This window comes from Apodemus sylvaticus, chromosome 12, assembly GCF_947179515.1.
Source record: "Apodemus sylvaticus chromosome 12, mApoSyl1.1, whole genome shotgun sequence".
NCBI lineage: Eukaryota > Metazoa > Chordata > Mammalia > Rodentia > Muridae > Apodemus > Apodemus sylvaticus.
The window spans coordinates 39,153,059-39,172,369 of NC_067483.1; the positions used below are offsets into that span (position 1 = coordinate 39,153,059).

A 19,311-nucleotide genomic window follows, 5' to 3' on the forward strand; every position below is an offset into this window, starting at 1 on the left:
CTGCAGTTTATAGACACAGCACCTCCAGGTGGCTCAGCAAATACACATTACAGAACCAAACGCAATTCATTCAGCGTGTCCACTGATCCTGCTACCTTGTGTACTGGCTTTCTCCTGGAAAGACAGGCAGCCAATGACCAGAAGTGAAAGTCACGAGCAATAGGGATTCCTGACGTGACGGTCACCTAAAGTCATCTCTAACTCCAGCAACTTTTGAGTGTGTGCTGAGGGCCCCAGAGAGCCCAAGCCTGTGGAGGTAAGATAGGGCTGGACCTCAGTATGCGACTGTGATTCCTACCAAGGCACAAACACTGGCGTAGCCTAGGACTACAGTCGACACAAGGTTCCTGCGTCCTCTGATGCTGCCAAAGGCAGTGGCAGCGGCAGTGGCTCGGGCACCGTGAGCCAGAGAGGATTCTGGGCCAGCCTCAGGTAGGCATTACGTGTGCTCTTAGGGACTGTGCCCTGTGGCCCCAGCCCCGAGCAGGGCCTCCACTTACTGGTGAGGACCTTGAGGGTGAAGGGGTTCTTCTGCTGAATGGTGTGGGTGAAGTGGAAGCGCGCGTTGCAGCTGTAGTCGGTCTGCATGTCCTGCAGCATGACGTTGGAGAAGTACAGGTCCCCGTTATGACCCTGGGAGACACGCTTGTCCTGGGTGATGGGCTCCATGGCTGTGGGAAGGCAGAGGAGTGACAGGAGGTTAGCAGGCGGACTTGGTGATAATCATCACCACGGTTCAGGAGACCAGGTGGGATCTGGCACTTCCTACCTTTAGTCAGCTCCTCCTGATGCTGCAGCAGGGGTGTGCCCCCTCCTTATAGGGAAGTGGGGGACTGCATGCATGCAGGGGTGCATTCAGACTCAGATGGACATGCCCGACTTGCCCAGGTACTGTGGCTGCAGCCTTCCGATTCCCGCTCATGCCACAGCCTGACTGACCTCGAGGCCTTGAGTCAGGGACCAAGTGCACACAATCCATGGGGAGCATTGTGCAGGCAACAAGCGACACACTTTCATCTTTATCCCTCAGCACCCAGCGGATGCCAGAGCACACAAGGGTTTTCACTAGTGCGCCAAGGCCATCTGAACTCGGTCTTGCTGCATTTAATAAAAATTGAGCCCGTCATCAATTATAATGCGGACTTTTATTTTGTTTACCCTTAAGGAAAAGAAATGCAAGTTTTAATTGTAATGGTCAGAGGTATGGCAGCTGATGATCCACACTGTCGATTTTAGGAGGCCTTCCAGTTTCAGAGACAGTGAACTGCAGACCAGAGGGTGAGTGGCCTCACACAATGTGGCTGAGGATGTCACCGTGGCTGTGTCTCAGGACCTGGTGCTAACAAAGGAGGAGCTCTCTGAGCTCTCGGGTCTGCCGACCTACACTCCAGGCCGATCTACTTCCTATCCTCACAGCTTCTTTTTCGTGTCAGCGATGCCAGCTGTCCCACAGCAGGTGCTCCACTCTTCAAATCGTTCCTTAGAGACCTGTTGAGTGCCTACTATGTGCCAGGTCACGTGTTTCAGGGATTGGGAAAAGAAAGACAAACCCTCAGTCCAGTAGGAGAGAAGGGCAATAGGTTGTCATTGTAATGTGGTGTGGAGAGGAGCGTGTTCTTGGGGGAAGGGCAGGACTGCAGAGGGGACCTTGTCCGCTAGGGGGTCCTGAGAAGAACCCTGAAGTCTGCATGTCTGTGTCAGGCACAACTACAGACCTCCAAGGTCCTGAGGAGCTAGGGGAGCTAGGGGAGTGTGTCTGAAGGCAGGAAGGACCAGAAGCCTTCCTGGAGCTGAAGGTTGAGGAGGAAGGGCTGGAGAAGCCAAGAGCAGGTCACAAAGGTGACTGTCCCAGGATAGGAGTCTAGGCTTGTCCTGAAGCGAGAGGAGCCAGTAAAACCATGCAACGAGGCTACCTGATTCCGGTCCTAAGGCCTAGGGAGACTGTGGATGAGATTGTGGGCTGGGGAGCCCTTAGTGAGGGCGGACAGAAGAGGAGGTCTGTGAGACCTACTCCAGGGGTGTCATGGACCTAACTCAGAGATAAATGTGACCTAACAGGTAAGGGAGGAACTGGCCAGCTGACGGCCAGCCACCCTCCCCCACATGTGTGAGGAGGAAGAGAGGGGCGATGGTGGTGCACAGAGCCATCTTCTCAGAGCTCTGACGCCCCCTGCTCCTGACCACGCAGTAATGTCAACCTCTACACAGCTGTCTGAGCCACGTGGTCGCTTCACATCTGCCTCTCACAAGCCCGTCCCCAGACTCAGAGTGAGCCCTGCCGCCAGCTCCCATCCTGCTGCGGCATCTCTGAACCAAGGCAACTTAAGGAATGGTGTTTTGTGGTCTGTTTATTTAGTTTTTGCTTAAAAATCCAGAGGAAGTCCACCACAGTGGCAGACATATGAGGTAGCTGGTCACACAGCATCCACAGTCAGGGAACAGAGATACAGGCTGCTGCTCGGATCGCTATTTAGGGTGGGTTTCCTCGCTTGGATTGACCGACCTAGAAATCCCTTATAGACAGGGATTCATCTCCACGTTGATTCTAGAGCCTGACAAGTTCACAATTAATATTAACCATCACCCCCCACCCCCTGCATCCTCTAGAGCTGGGTGCTCAGAGAGGCCAGACTTCCACACTTACAGCTGCTCATCCAGAAGATGACGGGGGACGGGAGGCCAGGTGGGGGGTTGCACTGCAGTGTCAAAGGGGCGCCCTCTTGGACCACAACGGGGTCTAGGTTTTCCTTGGGCCACAGGGGTGATTCTAGAGAGAAACAGAAGAGGGTGAGGTGCAGCTGACAGCAAGAGCCAGGCAGACTCAAGAGAAGGGGAAAGGGGAGAGTGGAGGGAGGAGAGAGAGAGAGAGAGAGAGAGAGAGAGAGGACATACGGAGTGGCACGTGACAGGAGGGAGAAACTTTCTGTGACAGTGGATGCTCATCTTCAGCTGCCCTGTCCCCTCCCCTCCTCCAGGGTTCAGATCATCTCTCAAGGTTGTACTGACCAGCCTGGAAGTTTTCTTTCTAGGATTCTTTTGGAGGTGGGCAAGACCCGCGGCGGGCAGGGCCTCCCACCCACCGGGGAGCCAGCAGCAGCCCTGCCCCTGGCACTCACTGGACACCTGCAGGCGGATGCGGTTGCTAAGCGCAGTGCCGAATTTGTTCCGGGCGAAGCACTGGTACTCCCCTTCATACTCCTCAGGCCGCCCGCCACTGCGGAAGTCGATCACCAAGGTCCCAGACCTCCTCCTCATGGACACCCGAGGGTCCTTGGCAATGTTGAAGAATCTGCTGTTGCGAGTCCAGTGAAAACTGTGGATGACAGGGGCCAGGCCAACTGTAAGTAAGGACTGGAATGGGTCGGTTCCTAGTCCCCACTCGATTTCTACTCTACCTACATGTTAACAGACCCAGCCCTGGCTGGGCAGAGCCACCTGATCACCCTGGGAGAATGCAAAGGCCCAGGTCACGTCTACTGGGGCTGCACACACTAGGAGTGTTATCGCTAGCTAAGGCTGGCTACAGGCAGTAGGCATCCAGTTTCTCTGGTCAGTTCTGTTCTGTGAGCACAGAACTCAGGGGTTGTTTCTTAAACAAACCAGTCAAACCCAGCGTTAGCAACTTTCTTTCCCTTGTGACATTCCTACTCTCTTCCTAAGGGACGCAAGGTTGCCTCGTCTGCTCTGCCAAGCCTTAATAGCATAATTTTCTCTGAAGCCAACATCAGTGGCACAGGCTGCCTTGTTCCTTGTTTGACAAGAGCTTCATGATAACCCTGGAATAGCGGCATGGGACCCATCGAAGGGTAGCTTTGAAGAACAGGCAGGCTAAGGAAACAGAGCTGTAAAGAGTCTAAAATGCTCCTACAGGCTGAAGGGAGGGTGCTCTTGCCTGGTATATGCAGGGATCTAAGTTCTACCCTTCATTTGAGAAGAGAGGAGGAGGGGGAGGGAAAGAAGGGAGGAAGGGAAGGAGGGAAAGAGGAAGAGGAAGAGGAGGAGGGAGGAAGAGACAGCATCATCATCATCATCATCATCATCATTGTGTCCCTCAGATTGACACTGAAAGCCAGCAGCATACATTCTTGGCTCCCTGGGCTGATGTGATAGAAACACAACAAGAGGCAGGAACGGTGGTGGATACTCAGAATCCTTGTCCTCCTCAGAGGATCCAGGTGGAAAAGACCAATCTTGTTCTCATCATTCTTGGCTCGACTGCATCACCGGAACCCAGGGCCAGAGCAAGCCTCCTCCACTGCATGGTCTGAGACACACTCTCCTCTGAGAATGTTACATATTGTTTAACATCCCCACTTTGCTACAATGTATCATTTGGCAGAACCAGAGCTGGCCTTGGTAGGGAGGGAGTGAGAGTCTAAACCCTGTTCTACCCCTAGTTCAATCAAGCTGGTGACTGGAGGTGCAGGCATTTAAAATCTCCCCCTCTTCTTGGGAAGACACTGGCTCTGCCCCAGAGGAAGAGGGCCGAGTAAATAAGACCATGTAGCAGATCAGACCGGTCTGGATAGGACAGGCTTCTCCTGACTTCGTTGAAACAAGCAAAGACAAGCTCAGAATGAAAACCTTGAGTTAGCTAGGAATAGGGACTTCCCATAACCTGAACATGGAGTGGATGATGGTCACACAGAACAGTCAGAAAAATAACATCTGGCTGGGTCTAGTGACACACACCTGAAACCCTACTGCTTAGGAGGGGGAGACTGAGGCAGGAGAATGATGAGTTTCAGGCCAGCCTGGGATACACACTGAGATTTCAGGATTCACTGCAACAGAAACAAGCCGTTCGACACCTTCGAGCCCAGTTTCCTTATGAGATAAACTTCCCAATTTGAAAACAGTGATAAACCCCCCACAAATATAAGGGCAGGTCTGGTTTGTTTGTTTCCCCTCCTGAAGAGGAAAGAGAGGCTCAGAGCTTGGACGCAGCTTTCTCATTGACCACACAGTGATAGCAGCCTCTGCCCAGCTGGTTTGAGCCAGGTGGCCACTTCACACCCGCTAATCAAAAGCGAGCCCTCCTGTATGGGACCTGGAGGGTGTCAATGCATATTCTTTGGATAAATGAACCAAATATTTTAATAAAGAGCTGTTGTACATAGACTTATGTTTGTGCATATGTGTGTGTGTGTGTGTGTGTGTGTGTGTGTGTGTGTGTGTGTGGCTTTTCAGGCCCCCTCCCCCTCCACTCACCTGGGGGCGGGGTTGCCTTTAGCTTCACATTCAATCAGAATGTTATCGCGGGGATCCACGATGTGGTCCTTCACAGACTGCTTGGTGATAGTTGGGGGTTGGGTCACTGCAACGGGACACATGTGGCAAGGGTCAGAACCGTGGAGACCTGCCCTGACCTTGGCTTAGGGAGTGGCTAAAATCAAGAGCGTCCGGAGCAACCTGAGCAAGCGGGCAAGCCGGCAAGCATGAGAAGTATCCTATTCTAAACATGCGATTTCTTAAACAGGGTTCTAGGACAGGGATGGACGACAGAGTCTGAGCATAGGAACCCCCTTACGAAGATCCGGCATCCCTCTAAGCAAGCGAAAACCAGGCTTTCTTTTACCCAAGCTCACATCCCAGTGCCCAGCACACTGCCCAGGGCACAACGGTTCCTGCTAACTGTGTGCTGAATGGATACAGGAACAAACCCAGCTAGGCCTGTAGAACTTAGGGCTGCGAGGGTTCTGAGCCACGAGTCTCAGCAGACGACCAGACTGTCGGAGGCAAGAGCCAAAAGAGGCTTCAGTCCCTCAGAGTTTCCCGGGGGGCCTCCCTGTGTACCAGCAGGCTGGTGTTCTGCCCAGGGTGCAGTGCCAGCCACCCATAGATGAAGTAGCTGCAGTAGCTAAGGAGCATCTCAGCTGCCAACCATGTCCTTCTTCTGACCACCTACCTGCCCTCCCGCCCCCTTCTGAGGAAGCTCTCTTCCACTGGTAAAGGACTCAGTGTAGGGCTCTAGACTGCATCGGCACCAGCAGGCAGTGAAGAGGCCACTGGTTTCCAGTCCAGCCTTCTCCCCTGGCCTTTTCCCGACCGCCCACCTCCCAGAGGCTCAAGGGCACAGAGGCACACCAGGCACTTACGCTCATTCTGAATGCTTGCTGTTAGTTCCAGTGGGTTAGCATTGGGAGGGGGAGAGAAGGAGAACAGGGTTATTGCACACAGTTGATCAGCTGTCTGTCGGGTGTCCTCTCGCCCTAGCATCATGGGGACAGCACTGGGCATGGGGGTTTCTCCCAGATGCAGAGTCTGGCAGAAGAGCCAGGCAAAGCGGAAGAACAGACACAGCAGACAAATACTTTGCGGGGAAAGGTATTGTAGCCACACAGTGGGGCAGGACCAGTAACCAAAGGGAGATGTTACCAGGCAAGTCAAAATGTCCCCAAATGAAAACATTGCCTGAAAGAGACTCTTCAGATGCTTCCTGGCACTTCGCACTGTTGAGGCATGGGGGGGACTTGGTGCATAGGGTCAGCATGGAGGTGCAGGGACTTGAGCTACTTCTATGGGACAAAGGCCCAAACTCTAGAAGCTCTGAGGGCCCCACACCTCACTCCCTCACCACACTGCTTCTCTCTTGCACAAAAGCCCATTTTACAAAACTCCTGGTCCTGAATGACAGAATCCTGGCATATGGCCAAGTCCACCGCTCCTTCTTGTGTCTCTCACAAGCAGGACAAAGAGGGAGGCTGTCCACGTCCTCGCCAGCCCCGTCTGATCTCATGAGCCCTGTACGGGTGTGTTCTTGCTTCTTACGCTCTAACAAGCGGATGAATCAATCACCCTCGGCTAGAGAAGATGCAGGCTCTGCCTCAGGAGGTCTGCTGTAGCGCCTGGATTCTATCTCGTTTCTGTCCGTGCTGGGGATGGAACCCAGGGCCTTAACAACATCAGGCAAGTGCTCTAACAACGGGGCTGCATCCACTCTAAGTCCTACATAGGTGACAAATGCCTTGGTGGTGCTGAGACCTACGGACCTACAGACCATGTTGTTAGTAGCAAGTTTTTAGATGTGGGAAGCAAGCCTTGGATCAAATAGATGTGGAGAAAAGATAGAAACATGTTTCTAAGACTCTTCGGGAGGGAACACCATGCCACCCTCATGTCATGCTGGTGCATGGGGACCTCGGGCTGCCCTTTTCAGAGTGAGTGCTGTAGGGGAGAGCAGGAGGCGGCATGCCTCAGGTGATCTTGATGCCTTCCCACCCGAGTGAAGAGACTCGGAGGAGGAGGTGCAGGCTCAGAAAGGGCAGCCTGCAGGGAGCCAGGGCTCACCTAGGCCCAAGAGAGTCACAGGGGCAGAGAAAAGGACATGAATAAGGGGGAATTATGACAGGAATGAGCAGGCCACTGCAGGCTGCCAGCAAAGGAAAGGCTTCATGGCATGGCTTTTAAAACGGTTTCATGGGCTACGGGGTGTGGCTCTCAGAGTAACGAAGGGACATTCTGCTTTTCACCTGTCCAGGTCTGCCTGGACTGGAAACAAAGGAATGAAAAACCCTAAAGGAAAGTCAACAAGGCTCTGAACATAGGCTCTGTGGTGCTCCCACTCTAAACATTGGCTCTTCGATGCTCCCACTCTGAACATAGGCTCTGCAGTGCTCCCACTCTGAACACAGGCCGTGCAGTGCTCCCACTCTGAACACAGGCTTTGCAGTACTCCCACTCTGAACAAAGGCTTTGCAGTGCTCCCACTCTGAACACAGGCTTTGCAGTGCTCCTACTCTGAACACAGGCCGTGCAGTGCTCCCTGTTTTGGCCCTTTCACCTGCATGTGGTTTTCCTGCCAAAAACAGAAATTCTAAAAAAGACCAAAGCCGGTGCAGCTGGCACAGGAGGGGACGAGGGAGAGAGGGGGCCAGTCTCCAGACAGGCAGGACTGGCACTTAAATACATTCCTTTTAACTACCAGCTGGGCTCTGGCTTCATTTCAGGATGCAGTGATGCTCTGGTCCTCATGTACATGATTCCCAGGCTCTGGTTCCCTTCCAGAGCATGTTGAATTCAAGGAGGGGGGGATACATGGCTCTAGTCCTGTGGACACGCTGACTTCACACACAGATGGGTACTAGTTTCCCCAGAGGTTGCTGCAGAAATTTTGAAATCCATCCTTAGAAATGAGTTAGCTGGGTGCAGGCCTCGTGATGCTGTGGTCCCTGACGGTGTGGATAAGAGAGAAGGCAGGTACTTCTTTGAGTGGAGATTCCCGAGTCAGATAAGAACTGGCTGATTGCTGTCCCCAGCTCCTGCTGCCTACCTGACAACTAAGGGCCTCCTCAGCGTCTGCTTGCCTAATGGGACAATGATATCTCAGTCACCACTGTGCTCCCAAGAGATTTATTGCTGGGACAGAATCAAGCCGGAAGACAAGTTGTGGTGGTGCCGGTGACAGCCTGTCTGAGGACAAGGACAACAGTGCTTCTCTCTGTCACCCCACTGCGTGCTGCTCTTTCCTTTCACCGAGCTTGCTGTCTGGCGATGTCAGGGAGAGAGTGAATTTATTCCTTTGGTTTCCAAGAAGAGAGTCTCATCCATTTCTGTTGGGGTGAGTCCGTGCCTGCCCCGACTCCGGGCTCTGCCTCCATGCCCTTTTCTTCCTGGGCTCTGGTAGTTGATTTCTGGGCTCCATCCTGAGAGGATGGAAGAGGAGGGTTGGGTGTGTTACATTCCATAGCGCTGTTTGCATGAGGTGGGGTGGAGGGTCTCTCCTGTCTGCTGCCCTCTTCTGTGGGCTCCTAGGAGGAAATGCCAGATCCCCTTGAGTGGAAGGCAGAGGGAAAGTATCAGGAAGCTCCCAGGAAACTCGCTTTTTTGGCAGGAAACGCATGTTGGCTGACAAGCTGACCCATTACTGCTTTTTTCAAAGGTCACGCTGTTCCCCTCCAGGCTAGTGGAAGGGAGGTGGCGTGTGACTTTGCTGGCAAGGCAGTTGGAGCCAGAGGCTGGGCACTTCAATAAGGGATTGTGCAGCCTCCCAGGGTGCTGCTCCAGAAAGCTTCTGTGCCAAGCTCCGGAGTGGAAGCGGTGTCCCTGCTCCAGAGGTGCAGAGAATGCCCTGAAGGGGCAAATGATGGAGACACCTGGCAGGCCAGTCTCCTGCCCAGTCCCCTCAGCCCCACCCAATCAACAAAGGGGGTACCCTAGGAACACCTGACTTGTCCCAATCCCTCATGGGAGGTAAGCTCAGAGAACGTGGAAAGGGCTGTGGCTAAGCCTGAAGAGAAACCTGCCATGGAAGTCCTTGCCCTTGCTGTGTCATTCTGAGTTCAGTTCTGCAGAAGAGTCATTGAGATCGGCTGCGGCAAGTAGGGAGGCGCAGTGCTTTATGGGGTGTCCATCCTGACAGCCCAGACCAACTACAGCCACGTGGAGACAGATTCCTCCCAGGGAGGAGCTACTGCCAGGTGCTGGCTCTGCCTCTTTCCTGCTTCCTAACCTTGGCCAGCTAAGGATGGCGCCCACATGGGATTCACTGTGAGAAGCGTGTGTGGTGAGCTCAGCAGAGCTCGGAGTCCCCTGTCTGGCCTTGGGCAACTGCAGTTCCACTGAGGTCCAAAGACTAAAGAGAAGCAGGATCAGCGTGCCATAGCACAGTCAAAGGACGCAGGCTCCATTCTGACTTCATCACCGTGAGAGGTGTGACCCTAAGCAAGGAAGGGCCTGGTCTGTGTGTACAATGTAAAACGATGGGTCTTCCTTGACCTCCACCAGGAAACTGGCGTGAGGGGAGGGTGGCAAGGAAGTCAGGGCCCTCAGCCTTCTGCCTCAGGCAGTACGTGGGTTCCTGTTGCATCTCCATCTCTAGTAGAGCTTGGAAATCTCCATATTTTCAATACAGACGTCCATACCATCTGTTTCTGTGTTGGCTCTGCAGGCACCCCTCCCCCACCAGCTCTGGGCATCTAACGGCAGGTGAGTGAGAATCAGCAGAAGAGAAATGAGCTTTCATCGTGTTCTCAATAACCCAATTTCCTCTGTACCCTCCTCTCCAGGGACACACCCTTATCACGATGCTTATTAGATCGTCTGCCTGTCTGTTAATGAGAACTCTCCTTGAGCCAACCACAGACGGTCACCATGGGAACGCCTGTCTCACAGCTCTCTCCTCCTCCTTCCGTGTGTACACGCTCGGGCAGCAGTCTTCTTGCCCAGCCTGCTTCTGGGATCAGTTCATAGTTATTACTGGTCTCTGTCTTCCCGAAGAATAGATTCTTCTTAGATAACTGTTACTGTGGTGGAAGGGGTCTGGCTTTAGAGCCCCGTGGGGCCTTCTTGGAGGCCACCTTCACCTCCCACCTCCTTCAGTCATCTGTTAACTGGAGAGTGCCCAAGTCTGTCTTAGGATCACATGGGCTCCATGAATTCCTTGAGGCAGAGGGGCTGGACCTATACCTTAGCATGAGGATGCTAAGAAAGACATCTACAGCTAGTGTCAAAACTGTGGCAAAGGGGCACAAGCTTATAAACAGGGCCAAGGAACAGATGCTGATCAACAGCCGTCAGTGAATATAGCAGTAGAGTCAATAGATAGAGACCCGGACGTTGGCTCAGCATGCCAGGCTCAGACAGGCCTGCTGGAGCACCGGAGCAGAAATGAATCTTCCCTACCCCTGTTTTGATAGTACCCAGGGAATGCTGTAACAGAAAGAACCCGTGTCCGGCTCTTCTATGGTTAACATAAGATGGTTTAGTGTCTCATTTGGCTGTATCTTTTTACAAAGAGAATGCCCTTCCTAATCCTCTACTAGGCTGTTCGCCATCTTCCTTATTACCCAACCACAACTGGGCATCAGCTCTGGTGTATTGAGTTAGAGAGACTGATTAGGACAGCCCGCCACATGGTCCTGGAAGCTGCCTTTAGAAAGGGTACATCAAGGCCAAGGCTGTGTGGGTGTGAGTAGAGGGAGTAGTAGTGGGTGTGGCTCTCGGAATCACACACTGGGTTAGCCTTGTTCCGCTCAGCAGGTTCCGGGCAACACAGTCACCAACCGGCTTAACTACAGTCCCAAGAAGAGGTTCTCACTACATCAAGTCTTCAGAGGAAAGCGCAGCTCCGAAGCCTGGAATCTGCCGTTGCTCTCTCTCCCCTCACCTCCCTGACCTCTTTCCCCAACACCCATCCCTCTAATATCAGGAGTAAAACAGGACGAGAGGGCACAGAACTCACGATCCATCGGAATCTCAATGGCCCCTCCGAGGCTGAGGAGGAAGAGGATGAGGGCTACATGGATCCAGGGTGGCGCCTGCTGCCTGGCCATCCTCAGCACCAGGCCCTGCTCCCCGCTGCCCGGCCCAGGGGCTCTTGATGCCTTGTGCCGCTCTATGTGGGCTTTCCAGACAGTGTTCAGCTGGAGAAAGAAAAAAAAAAAAACAGAAGTTAGTTTCTCTTAAACTTATGTTCTGCTCTGCTCACCCCCAGGGTCTCAGAAGACTCAAGAGGCCTCTTGACCACAGAACAGGGGAGCCTCTAGACCGGAGTGTCTAACCTTGGAACCCAACAGTCTCTGGCATGGGAACTGCCCTGTGTAAGGTAGTGTTGGAGGCATCTCTGGTCTCCACCCATCCAATGACTGCCCTGTGTAAGGTAGTGTTAGAGGCAGCTCTGGTCTCCACCCATCCAATGCCAGTAGGGCTCAGGTGGCCCTGCTGCCAATCAAAACCAGCTCTGGACATTGCTGCTCGTCCACGAGGAATGAAGACCCACTGTGTTAGAAAAACAGCCCTGTGTAGAGCAGTCACGAAAAGGCATACTGGCCTAGAGGCCTGGGAAAGATGTACCAAGCTCAAAGCCTCTCTTGGGCCCTCTGCTGAGCGTGCCTGGAGCAGAATGTGTTTGGGTAACGACTCGGAAATAAGGCCTCAGTGATGTTCTTTGATCCCATGAAGAAGGGTTAGGGTTAGGATTAGGGTTAGGGTTAGGGTTAAGGGGTTAGGGTTAGCGTTAGGATTAGTGTTAGGGTTAGGTGGTTAGGGTTAGGGTTAAGGGGTTAGGGTTAGCGTTAGGACGTTAGGATTAGCGTTAGGGTTAGGGTTAGGGTTAGGGTTAGGGTTAGGGTTAGGGTTAGGGTTAGGGTAGGACTGTCCAAGGAGAAGTCAGCACTCTGATACTGTCTGAAGTCCCAGCCTGCCAGCGAGCAATACAGGGCTAAGCCAAAGAGCAAGGGAGTAGGTTACATCTCCAGACCCCCTCCCAGCTTCCCTTAGCAAACATCTGTATCAGCTGAACACACAATTCTACCCCTGCATTATCTGGCTGGCACCTGAAACCCAAAGTCAACTGCGCACACACGTACACACATCCATACATCCTAAGGAGGTGGAGAACAGGGCCCGCCCGGGCAAGAGCTCCTTGGAGAAGAAGTCATCGACATGGAGTCCTGAAGCAGGAACCATCTCTAATCACCACGTCCTCATGTCAAAATGCTCACATTCATGTCAGCAAGCAACACTAACCCCATTTCCCACCCCCTCTCTGTGTGTGTGCGTGCATCTCTGTGTGTGCATCTGTGCGTGTCTATCTACCTACCTCCCTTCCCATGCACACCTCCTTGGTTTTGACCACCAGTGTTCCAGGCTAGAGTGGCTGTAACAGCTTCCTAAGCTGCCCCTATCTCTGCTCTCCCCCATCCCTGACGTCATTTCTAAAATACAAATACAAACAACTCTCACTATTGTCTCCAAGTTCTAACTAATCTCCTTTACTGGCTTGAAGCTTCTAACCACATGCCTATCTGATCTTTCTCAGCCTCCCCTGGCATGCTGCTCCTCCAGGACCTCGGCGCAGGATGTCGTGACCACTGACCCAGGAAAGACTGACATCTGTGCAGGACAGCCTGTGATCTCGGCCTCTTCCATTAGGATTTGCCAAGTGTTTCTTCGCTGTTCTACATTCCCACTTCCACTCCCTTGATGGTATCCTAAAAGTCACATGAGAGCTCCACAAGTGGGAAAGTTTGTCTATTATCCAGCCTCAGGAATTTATCACAGTACCAAAGATATAATACCCCCTCAGAATGTGTGTCAGATATGGGGATGGGTAAGAAATGAATGAGTGAGCAAAATAAATGAAATAAGAGATGGAATTGTTTTCAAAATTATTTTATTAATTCTTCGAGATTTTCATAAAATATAATTTGAATACATTCATCCCCTCCCCACCTCCCCCATATCTCTCCTCTCCCCCCCCCCACCTCCTCTCCCTTCTCCTCCTTACCTACCCAAAGTTTTCATCTTTATTTCAGTCCCATCCAGTCCAGTGTGTGTTGCCCAGCTACTCCTGGGAGTGGGGCTCTCTCCCTACTAAGGGTCACATCGTTTGAGAAAACTGACTCTCTCTCTTCCAGCAGCCATTAAATGCCAACAGCTCCTCATAAGTGGTGGAGTTTGTGCTCACCTTCTCCCACTCCATGCTGGGATTTTGTCTGGCTGGAGCTTGCACAGGTCTGGTATGCGCAGGTCTGGTGTGCACAGGTCTGAGGTGCACAGGCCTGGTGTGCACAGGTCTGGGGTGCCCAAATCTGGTGTGCACAGGTCTGGTGTGCACAGGTCTGGTGCATGTTAATCACAGTCACTGTGTATTCATGTTTGCAAGTGCTCTGCTGTGTCCAGAAAACAGTTACCATCATATTATCTACCACTTCTGGCTCTTACAATCTTTCCATTCCCTCTTCTGTGAAGATCCCGGAGTCTGGGAGGTATGTGTGTGTGTGTGTGTATGTGTGTGTGTGTGTATGTGTGTGTGTGTTAATCTGTTTCTCTAGAAATCCACCAGGTGGCATAAGAAAACGCAAGTTGGTGAGTAACTAACATGGGAAAAATCTTCTTCCCTATAGGTCAGACACTGCCAGGAAGCCAAATGGGAAGAAGACAAGAGAGCCCTTTGGCTAGGAGGTAAAACATGGGTCAAGTCACCAAGATGGCCTTTATACTGCCCTCCAGAGAGACCACTGATGCTTTAATTTTTTTCAAAACCTATTTTTAATTAAATAATTTTAATGAAAAGCCTTCTTAAAGGCTTTAACCTCCCTTTAGCCTACCACCCATCAGAGGTAGTGGGAAAGAAAGAATGTGGGGTAGGGGTGGGGGAGTGAACCACTTTAGAAAGGTTCTTTGAAACAACTCCTGTCTGTGTCATCTGGAAATCGGCAGTTCAGTTCAAAGGTTAGCAACAGCAGCTCAATCCACTTGCAAACACTTCACGAATATACCAACAACTCAGTCTGGTAGAGTCAGGAGAGCAAACAGGAATCAGCAGCAGTGGCAGTACCTAGCACAGACAGCCAGGCCTCAGCCTCGGCACAAGTCAGCAGGAGGGACCAGGAGGAACATCAGAAGTTCTCAGCTGTGCGTCTCAGTGAAGATGCGAGACCCACAAGCATTACATAGCCAGCTCTCTGTAAGCAAGCCTAGTTCAGCCTCCTGCACTATCCTATTGAGTCCTATTTATACCCTGTGAACATCCCGTGTCCTCCACAGGTCCTGCCTCTGCACATTCGTCTGTCTCAGCTGACATTACTCTGCCAATCAGGCCTGCAGAAGTGGTAAGAAAAGTGTAGCGCACCACCAGATGGTTTTTGGTACATTTGTCTCTATGGCGTCCCGACAAATGGAGCTCAGCTACACAGTGTAAGGTGGGCCAATACATAAGGTGGGTGTGTCGTTAGCAAAGAATCCTTTATCACATGCCCTTTCATGTGCTTGCTTTAGCAGAACATTCTTTCTCCTGTGTCTGCTTCAGCTAAATGTTCCTTCATGAGTTTGCCCCAGCAAAACACCATCTAACCAACTTTCCAGAGAACCCTTAAGTTTCTACTTGAGGTGCTTCAGCTACAGAGATCAGCCCAACTCTCTAGCTCAAGGCTGAGCGTGGAGAGAGCTTACACCAGGGAAGGAACAGGGAAGGCATGGTAGGGGCTCAGTTTGGGCTCCCTGACCGCCGTGTTTGGTTCAGGACCTGCCAAATAGCAGAAATGATGATGGGAAAGGGAAGGGTATTCATTCTGGGAATCCTGATGGAGCCAGGAAGCCAGAAGCTGTTCATTAACTAGAAACACACTGGCAGGGAAAAGGCCAGCTGTTGGGGATGTTTGAAATTCACAGTTTAACAGCACAGTGGATAAAGGACATCAAGACATCAACTGCATCCCGCTGCCTGATAAATCCCTCCTCCTTCATTCTTGAGCAGAAAGCGCAAAGGTTACTTAATGTTATAGGAGCTATTTGATTTTAACCAATCTCCTCACTTTTCAGAGGAGGAATAAAGAGCCGAGAAGAGCAGGTGACTTGCTTACGATCACCCAGCGCAAGGTTGGCGCAAGGCGTCCTGCTGCCTAGACCAGGATTTTTCTACCCAGTTTCCTTGTCTTTGTTACAGAGAAAAGTCTCAAAGGGAAGATGCTATTGTAAAAGGCAGTGAATAGTCTGGCAGTTTTTGCAAAACTAAATCAGAGAACTGTCCGTGACCCTTTAATCTCACTCTAAAGTATATGCCCCAAGAATTTAAATCAGGTTCCCAAACAAGTACATGGGCACAGCTTATGCCACTTACAGTGGCTGAACAGTGGAGATAGCTCAGACATCCATCTGTGGGCAGATGGAGAAGAGGTTTATGCATAGCATGCCACCATCCAGCCACGGAAAAGAATGAAATACCGACGGATGCCAGAATGTAGAACCATTCCCAAGCACAATCAGTGAAAGAACCCATACTGTCACATACAAACGGTCCCATGTTTAGATCTCATATAAATAGCAGAGACAGAACACCATTGGTGCCAGCCAGACCCTGGGGGAGGCCCAGGGAGTGACAGCTAGTGGAATGGGTTTCCTCTGAGAAGATGAGGATGGTTTGAAACTAGACAAGTGGAAGTTCATGCACACACTGTGAATGTAACTAAAATGTGAACTTAAAATGATTTAGATAAATTTCACTCCAAGAGGAGAAAGGTATAATATTGGTCTCTGGAGCATCGTCACAGAGATGAAGAGGGGGCAGAAGACAGATGACTGGGAGTGTAGACACGGAGCCCTCCCAGTGCAGAAGACAGGTACATGGTGTGCAACCCTCCCCACACACTGTGAGGGGATTTCCATTTGAGTGGAGGCGGGGCCTAGAGCTCTGGCACTGAGCATGGAAGACCCCATGCACAGACAGGGCAGAGAGGCCTGCCAAGGTCCTCACATCAGCCAGGCCTACAGTTTCCCAGTCTGAGAACCAGGGCGAAAAGGGCATGGTGCGGAGGGGCAGAGCTCCTGACCTACAGCAATGATGTCTACATCCCTAAAGACTGCCTGCTTGAAGTTCGACCACAGGGGCATGGCCATCACTGCATGGCCTAGTCCTTTTCCAGGCCTTTCTGATAACATAAGGGGTGTGTGTTGCTGTGATAAACACCCTGGCAAAAGGGAAGGGTTTATTCCCTAGGGAATAAAGGGTTTATTGAAGCCCACAGTTCTACATTTTATAGTCCTTTACCAGGGAAATTCAAGGCAGCAGGACCATAAAGGAACTAGTCACATCCATAGTCAAATGCAATTCAAGATCCCTGCCCAGGGATGGTACCACCCACAGTGGGCGGGTCTTCCCACCTACATAAGTAATCAGGATAATCCCCCACAGATACGATCCATCATTTAGACGCTTCCTAAGCTATTCTAGATTATGTCCAGTTGGCGAGAAATTAAGCATCACAAGGGGTTAGTGCATACGGGACATGATGGGGCTGTGGCTCTGGTAAGAGCCCCTTGGTGGGATGGGGGAAGCTTCTTTCCCTACAAGGAAAGCGAAGGAGTGAGGGCAGGTGGAGACCGGCCACCGGTATCTCAGTGATGGAAGAAGAGACGAAATGTTAGCATTTAACTCATAGAGGTAAAACTAGGACTAAGTAACAGGAAGCTTCAGAGAAGAGGTGCTTTCCTAAGTTGCAGGGAGAAGCCACCCACAACCACAGCCCCATACATCATCCATGAAAAACAAACCCAGCCCTAGCAGAATGGCTGCGTACCATTTGAACATGCAGACTTCTGAACTTAAACTCTTGAGTGACCTGCCTGGACCTCTGTGAGCCCCCCGAGAGACTCAGATTCAAAATGTCTCAGATGGACACTTGTGAATTTGGTCATGATATCCCGCCAGGGGAGATGCTGGCACGACAGTTCTTGGCTCAGTTCGAGGGCACAAGCCACACCCTCAGACTGCCTGCTTTAATGTCATCCCACTCACAAGGTGGAGGTCCCCAGCCTCAGAGCTTCCTTTGCCCTTCTCTTCTGAAGCGTGGAGATAATCCCAGCCTCTACCGCAGAAGCACTTCCTTCAGGAATCACGCGGCACGTGCTGGGCACACAGCAAACGCGTCACACATGCTTGCTGCTGCTTCGGATCAGGATTTCCCCTCCCAAGAAGGAAGGGAGAGCATGCTCTGGTAGCCTGTGGGGCTATGCAGGACGGGTGAGCAGTTACGAGAATCACCCACTCACTGTCACAGCCTGCTTTTCTATTTCTCCCTTTTGTTTTTCTGGGCCCCGGTTGTCCCTCCAACCCCCACCCCTACCCCACCCCCGCAGATTGAAGCCCCCGGTGTTGATTCTACAAGCTGTCCCTGGCAGATGGAATAGGTGCCCGCAGCTCCCTTCTTCAAGCTGTCGTCTTCAGGAGCCCCCCTCAGCCCAGTCTCAGGCAGGCTGTGACAGTGGTCACAATATGTCTGAATTGACAAAGACAGGCAGCCCGGAGATATGGCTCAGCTGGTGGCTCTGGTCCCCTGAGCGGTAGCTGCCACAGACTTTCAGGCAGCAGACAGCAGACTGCAGTCACTCACGCTGCAGCCGCACTGTGTAGGCACTGAGCTAGGAAACAAGGCTGACCCACTCGCACGAACCCCACCTTTCCAAGGGATGATGGAAAATGAATTGGAAGTGACCAAAATGAAGTATTCAGGAGGCTTAAGAGCAAGGATGAAGACACACACACACACACACACACACACACACACACACTATAGAAGCTTATTGAGAAGGTGCAGAGGTATATGGTGCCCTCCTGTAGGCAAATGCATCATTTGACTGTGATATACATAAGGGTGACGGAGCATCGTTTAACGAGGAACAGAAGTGAATTCTGAAGCCATGAAGAGAAGGAGAAGCTGCTTAAACAGACATCACAAAGAGAATGACCCAACTGCTTGGCATTCTGAAAAAGCAAGGTGCAGAGTAGTTAGTAAGATCAGAGGGTGCAGGAGCGGGGAGGTGCGACTCTGTGGCACACCTACTTATGGACAGTGCAAGTTTTTCAGACCCAAGAAATACACAATGCCAAATGTGATTTGTATCAGGAGGATCTGTACTGGGGGGCTCTGGTGACAGTGGTGTGTGGCTCAGGGGTTGTCAGTGGGATCCAGCAAAGGACGGCATTATAGGAAGGCTCTGCAGTGGGGTCAGGGGTCAGTGTGGGAGTCCTCTGTGCTAGCTCAGTTCCGCCACAAACCTAAAAGCATTCTTTAAGATTTAAGTTTATTAAAATAGAAGTCCCAATATGACTTGTTTTTTGGGAGAGCATGGGTTAAGGAAGGCCTTCGGTGACATCTGACTAAGGCCTGAGAGGCAAGAAGGGCCAATCTTGTAAAGATGGGACAGAACAAGTTTCCTAGGTAGGGAGAACTGCTTGTGCCAAGGCCCTGTGGCAGCCAGTGGATCTGTTCATGCAAGGGCCCGAAAGAAGCCGGTGTGGCTATTGAAAGAGTGCCCGTGGACGGGGGATGTGGTATTGTCAGGGAGACAAAGGCTTACCCACAGAGGCCGCTGATGGCCAGAGCTTAAACTGTATCACAGGCATTCCAGATTTTCAGCAGGAATGATGTGGTGTTAAAGGCCCCTTTCCCCACAGTGTGGCAGGGTCAGACGGAAGCACAGTGCCTCTTTGGATCTGCAGCCTCTGCATGAGACCAGTCTTTAGTTTCTACCCTCATATTATCCGAACCTGGTGCAGCCCGCTTCCCAGAAGGGCAAGGTGAACCTTGCACCGTGTTCAGGGTGAGGACGAAACTGACGCTTTCTCAAACCCCTTGACACCATGTCTCACAGCAGAGGAGTGGAGAATTCTCTCCAAGGGCTTCAGGAACCTGTTCCAAGGCAGGCCTAGGAAGACATCTTCTGGGCATCCTCTGATCCCATAGCTACTCCACAGGGCGAACTGCAATGGGCACATAATGCCTGGATCTTGTCCCCAAAGCCTAGTTTACTAAGAGACCAACAGCTTTGGCCATGCTGGTCTGCTCCTCAAGAGCATGTGACTACAGAAAG

General features: G+C 51.8%; 1 protein-coding gene across 1 annotated transcript in view; it reads right to left on the reverse strand.

Annotated features, from left to right (window-relative positions):
* Nfasc (neurofascin) overlaps positions 1-19,311 on the reverse strand; it is a 168,750-nt gene that overhangs the window by 59,516 nt on the left and 89,923 nt on the right. The window contains exons 3-7 of the mRNA XM_052200479.1: positions 11,183-11,363; positions 5,212-5,317; positions 3,117-3,313; positions 2,645-2,767; positions 501-671 (exon numbers count right to left, since the gene is read on the reverse strand). Coding sequence (XP_052056439.1) covers positions 501-671; positions 2,645-2,767; positions 3,117-3,313; positions 5,212-5,317; positions 11,183-11,273 — 688 coding nt within the window. The 5' untranslated portion in view covers positions 11,274-11,363. The remainder of the gene's footprint in view (positions 1-500; positions 672-2,644; positions 2,768-3,116; positions 3,314-5,211; positions 5,318-11,182; positions 11,364-19,311) is intronic.